The sequence below is a fragment of the Ovis canadensis genome, chromosome 20, assembly GCF_042477335.2.
Source record: "Ovis canadensis isolate MfBH-ARS-UI-01 breed Bighorn chromosome 20, ARS-UI_OviCan_v2, whole genome shotgun sequence".
In the NCBI taxonomy this organism is placed as follows: domain Eukaryota; kingdom Metazoa; phylum Chordata; class Mammalia; order Artiodactyla; family Bovidae; genus Ovis; species Ovis canadensis.
Window position 1 is genome coordinate 26,268,843 of NC_091264.1, and position 5,762 is coordinate 26,274,604.

A 5,762-nucleotide genomic window follows, 5' to 3' on the forward strand; every position below is an offset into this window, starting at 1 on the left:
TGATTCCTGGATCTTAATAGCCACATCCCAAGTGCTCAATAGCCACATGTGACCAGTGGACAGCACTGATATCCAACAGTCCCATCAGCACAGATTTTTCTATCGAGCACCACTGCTCATAAAAGACTCAGCAGAACTGGGCATCGGTGGGGCAATCCATAAGAGAAAAGTTAGAAACTAAGGATATGCAGAGAGCAGGGTACCAAGAGAGACCACAGCATACACCAAAGAGACGATCAAACAAGCACAAAGGTGGTCTTTAGTTAAAGGATAAAACAAGTCACAAACACACACATGTACGGTCATTGATCCACACAACCCTCCCTCCCCCTACCCCCACCCCCAGGAGCCATTCTTAAGCACTTAAAACTCAAGAACCCTGAAAAGGCAAGCAGAATCAACCCCAGGCAGGCAGGGAAGTGGGGGCCATCGCTAGGGAGTGCTCTTGCCCTCGCTTCCTTCTTCCTGGCACGGTTCAGTTCAGCTTGTAGTACAAGCTTCCCATCCCGACAGGTGGCCACGACTCGACTGTACTGATGCTAGAGCGTCTGCGTTGGCCAGCCTTGCTTGCAGCCCTGGGGTCCCTGAAGATGGAGTATCCGTACTTGGTGACGAAGGGCAGGCAAAACAAGTGCAGGAGCATCCGGGAGATCTGGAAGATCAAGTGCAGGTACCCCAGCTCCTTGAACTGCTCTTTGATGGCCGTGTTGGTGAGCAGGATGACGGAGAGGCTGAGCAGCTCATAGAGGATAATCCACACGCCGTAGCAGAGCATGCCCACGTAGTTGCTGGTGTGGATGCAGTAGAGGAGCAGCGAGCAGACCAGAAGGGTGGCGGTGGACAGGCTGATGCTGATGTTCTTCTTGTAGGTCACGACCCAAGAGACCAGCTCGGACCTGGTGTTCTGGTAGACGCTGAACCTCTCTTCATAGCCAAAGAAGGCAAACTCATTCATGTCAAAGATGAGGAACTGGACAGTGTTGAGGAAACAGAAGGTGCCTATCACAATGGAGTACTTCCTGTCATTCATCTTATACTTGTTTTACCAGAGACATTGGCTGCAGGGGGAAAAAAAAAATGCGGAGATACCCGATGAGATGGCAGAGCTGGCCCGGGGCAAATCCTCAAGCCACTGGATGTAAATGGAAGAGCTAACAGTAATAGTGATGGAGGAACAAGCAACAGGCTGGAAGTCGAGGCACGTGGGCTCTGGCCTCATTAGCTAAAGGGGAGCACATCCTTGGGAAGTGGGGGCGTCATTGACCTGGGATACTTCTCAGGTAGCTCTGCTGTTCCAGTGGCAGCTGTGCTTTAAGATGGCACAAAGGGTACTCCTTTTGGTGTCAGGCTTGTGGGAATTAGGAAGCTCCTCTGTAGCTCAGATCATGAACTCCTTATGGCCAAATCCAGACTTAAATTGAAGGAAGTAGGGAAAACCACTAGACCATTCAGGTATGACCTAAATCAAATCCCTTCCGATTATACAGTGGAGGTGAGAAATAGATTCAAGGGATTAGATCTGATAGAGTGCCTGAAGAACTATGGATGGAGGTTCATGACATTATACAGGAGGCAATAATCAAGACCATCCCCAAGAAAAAGAAATGTAAAGAGGCAAAATGGTATCGGTGGAGGCCTTACAAATAGCTATGAAAAGAAGAGAAGCGAAAGCCAAAGGAGAAAAGGAAAGATATACCCATTTGAATCCAGAGTTCCAAAGAATAGCAAGGAGAGATAAGAAAGACTTCCTCAGTGATTAATGCAAAGAAATAGAGGAAAACAACAGAATGGGATGGACTAGAGATCTCATCAAGATAATTAGAGATACCAAGGAAACTTTTCATTCAAAAATGGGCACAATAAAGGACAGAAATGGTATGGACCTAATAGAAGCAGAAGACATTAAGAAGAGGTGGCAAGAATACACAGAACTGTACAAAAAAGATTTTCATGACCCAGATTATCATGATGGTGTGATCACTCACCTAGAGCCAGACATCCTGGAATGCGAAGTTAAGTGGGCCTTAGGAAGCATCACTATGAACAAAGCTAGTGGAGGTGATGGAGTTCCAGTTGAGCTATTTCACATCCTGAAAGATAATACTGTGAAAGTACTGCACTCAATATGCCAGCAAATTTGGAAAACTCAGTAGTGGCCACAGGACAGGAAAAGGTCAGTTTTCATTCCAATCCCAAAGAAAGGCAATGCCAAAGGATGCTCAAACTACCGCACAATTGCACTCATCTCACCCGCTAGCAAAGTAATGCTCAAAATTCTCCAAGCCAGCCTTCAACAGTATGTGAACCATGAACTTCCAGATGTTCAAGCTGGACTTAGAAAAGGCAGAGGAACCAGAGATCATATTACCAACATCCGCTGGATCATCAAAAAAGCAAGCAAGTTCCAGAAAAACATCGACTCTGCGTTATTGACTATGCCAAAGCCTTTGACTGTGTGGATCACAACTTTGACTGTGGAAAATTCTGAAAAAGATGGGACTATCAGACCACCTGACCTGCCTCCTGAGAAATCTGTATGCAGGTCAAGAACCAACAGCTAGAACTGGACATGGAATAACAGACTGGTTCCAAATCAGGAAAGGAGTACATCAAGGCTGTATATTGTTACCCTGCTTATTTAACTTATATGCAGAGTACATCATGAGAAATGCTGGACTGGATGAAGCACAGCTGGAATCAAGATTTCTGGGAGAAATATCAATAACCTCAGATATGCAGATGACACCACCCTTATGGCAGAAAGTGAAGAGGGACTAAAGAGTCTCTTGATGAAAGTGAAAGAGGAGAGTGAAAAAGTTGGTTTAAAGCTCAACATTCAGAAAACTAAGATCATAGCAGCTGGTCCGATCACTTCATGACAAATAAATGGGGAAACAGTGGAAACAGTGACAGACTTTATTTTTATGAGCTCCAAAATCACTGCAGATGGTGACTGCAGCCATGAAATTAATAGACACTTGCTCCTTGGAAGAAAAGTTATGACCAACCTAGACAGCATATTAAAAAGCAGAGACATTACTTTGCCAACAAAGATCTGTCTAGTCAAGGCTATGGTTTTTTCCAGTGGTCATGTATGGGTGTGAAAGTTGGCCTGTAAAGAAAGCTGAGCACCGAAGAATTGATGCTGTTGAACTGTGGTGTTGGAGAAGACTCTTGAGAGTCCCTTGGTCTGCAAGAAGATCCAACCAGTCCATCCTAAAGTAGATCAGTCATGAGTGTTCATTGGAAGGACTGATGTTGAAGCTGAAACTCTAATACTTTGGCCACCTGATGTAAAGAACTGACTCATTTGAAAAGACCCTGATGCTGAGAAAGATTGAAGGCAGGAGAAGGGGACGACAGAGGATGAGATGGTTGGATGGCATCAGCAACTCAATGGACATGAGTCTGAGTATGATCCAGGAGTTGGTGATGGACAGGGAGGCCTGGCGTGCTGCAGTCCATGGAGTCACAAAGAGTCGGACTCAACTGAGCGACTGAACTGAAGTTGCTTCAGTCATATCTGACTCTTTGCTACCCTATGGACTGTAACCTGCCAGGCTCCTCTGTCCATGGGATTCTCCAGGCAAGAATACTGGAGTGGGTTGCCATGCCCTCCTCCAGGGGATCTTTTGGACCCAGGGATTGAACCCTTGTCTCTAATACCTCCTGCACTGCCAGAGGGTTCTTTACCACTAGCACCACCTTCACTCAAGAAGAATGAAATTTTTAAGTCCACACAACGTTTTATACACAAGTGTTTATACTGTTCTTATTCTTAATTGCCCCAAACTACAAACCATTCTATGTCCTCCAGTGAGCAAATGGATTAACTGTGGTACATTCTTGCCATGGCATACTACTCAGCAATAAAGAAAGAGCTATAGGGATTTCTCCAGTGGTTCAGGGGCTAAGACTCCAAGCTCCCAATGCAGGGGGCCTGGGTTCCATCCCTGGTCAGGGAATTAGATCCCATATGCAGCATCTAAGAGTTCACATGTCATTAAAGACCCCATAAGCCACAACCAAGACTCAGGGCAGCCAAATAAATCAGTATTAAAAAAAATAATGAACTAGCAATACACATAATGACATGAACGAATCTTTAAGGGCTTAGCCTGAGTAAAAGAAGTCAGGCAAAAAAGATTATATACTCTATGATTCCATTTATGTTAAGTTCTAGAAAATACAAACTAACATATAGAGAAAATCAGCAAATCAGTGCTTTGTGGTGGCAGGGTCAGGGGCGGTAGTGCAGGAAGGGGCAGGAGACAGGGATAAAGAGGAAACTCTTGGGGGTGACACACGTGTTCATGCATTCAATTATGGTGATGGCTTCACTGGAATATACTCATGCCAAAACTTACTAAATTGTATTATTTAAACATGTATTTGTTGTGGTTGTGGTTTAGTCGCTCAGTCGCGTCCGACTCTTTGTGACCCCATGGATTGCAGCCCTCCAGGCTCCTCTGTCCATGGGGATTCTCCAGGCAAGAATACTGGAGTGGGTTGCTACTTCCTTCCCCAGGGGGTCTTCCCCAAACAGGGATTGAACCCAGGTCTCCTGCCCTGCAGGCAGATTCTTTACCATCTAAGCCACCAGGGAAGCCTGTGCTATATATTGTATATCAATTATACCTCAAGAAAGCTATTCAGTTCAGTTCAGTTGCTCAGTCATGTCCAACTCTTTGGGACTCCATGAACTGCAGCTTGCCAGGCCTCCCTGTCCATCACCAACTCTTGGAATCCACCCAAACCCATGTCCATTGAGTCGGTGATGCCATCCAACCATCTCATCCTCTGTCGTCCCCTTCTCCTCTTGCTCTCAATCTTTCCCAGGGTCAGGGTCTTTTCCAATGAGTCAGCTCTTCGCATCAGGTGGCCAAAGTGTTGGAGTTTCAGCTTCAACATCAGTCCTTCCAAGAAAGCTATTAGTAAACCTCTAACATAAGGTGTATGCTGTCTGAAGTAGAGGTTTCCTCAGTGTGTCTTCCATTCTGGCTTAAACTGCTTCTGACATTTCCTGACCCCTGAACTCAAAGTGAAGTTTGTTGATATGTGATAATGTATAATCTTGTACCATCTTATGTGGTTGGCGAATCAATTCATAAACATAAACATGATTTAATCTCTCTCACGAAACTGCAAAATCCTCAAGGTCAGGAATTACATCTTATACTTTTTTGTATCCTCCTGCAGCGGAGATATACACAGTGTGTCCTGCACCGTGACTGACAGAAGAGTTTAACAAATAGCTTTTGATTAATCACAAGTGCATTTATGCTCCTTGACAGTTTTTGTTGGGGGAGAGGAAGGAAGGGTCAAGACAGAAAATGAAGTATGATTTGTCTCTATTTTTATTCTTTTACTTATCTGGAATACAGTATAGACGACACAGGGAGAAAAAGCAGCAGAAAACCACCTCAAGACCCCAGTGATATATTTTTTGCTACAACAATCTGGGATATAAATACAGGTTTACCTATTCTAGAGACCTGTGAGTTGAAGGCTGATGAAGACACACTAAGGTGAAAGGATTGCCAGACTGCAATTCAGCTTCATTTCATCCCTGCTGCTCTTCATTTTGACCAATAAGGCGGTACTGACAAGAAAAGGAAAGAGGAAGTCAAGGAGAGCTTGATAAATAACAATGTCCTCTAATCAAACATCCTCTACAAGCAAGGCGTTCCAGCTGTGATGGTAATCCCTTTTCTCACTGTATCTCCCCGAAAAGGGTGGCAGTAGAGTCTCTGCTTGCTGAA

At 44.8% G+C, this 5,762-nt stretch overlaps 1 protein-coding gene across 1 annotated transcript; it reads right to left on the reverse strand.

Annotated features, from left to right (window-relative positions):
- Positions 1-408: 408 nt before the first annotated feature.
- TMEM217B (transmembrane protein 217B) lies at positions 409-1,030 on the reverse strand. The gene has a single exon (XM_069564244.1). It carries the CDS (start codon positions 1,028-1,030, stop codon positions 476-478), a length of 555 nt encoding a protein of 184 aa, XP_069420345.1. The 3' UTR covers positions 409-475.
- Positions 1,031-5,762: the final 4,732 nt, after the last annotated feature.

What these genes read in the sequence shown, in the direction of transcription:
- TMEM217B (XM_069564244.1), bottom strand. Translation starts at nt 1,030, where the DNA reads ATGAATGACAGGAAGTACTCCATTGTGATAGGCACCTTCTGTTTCCTC.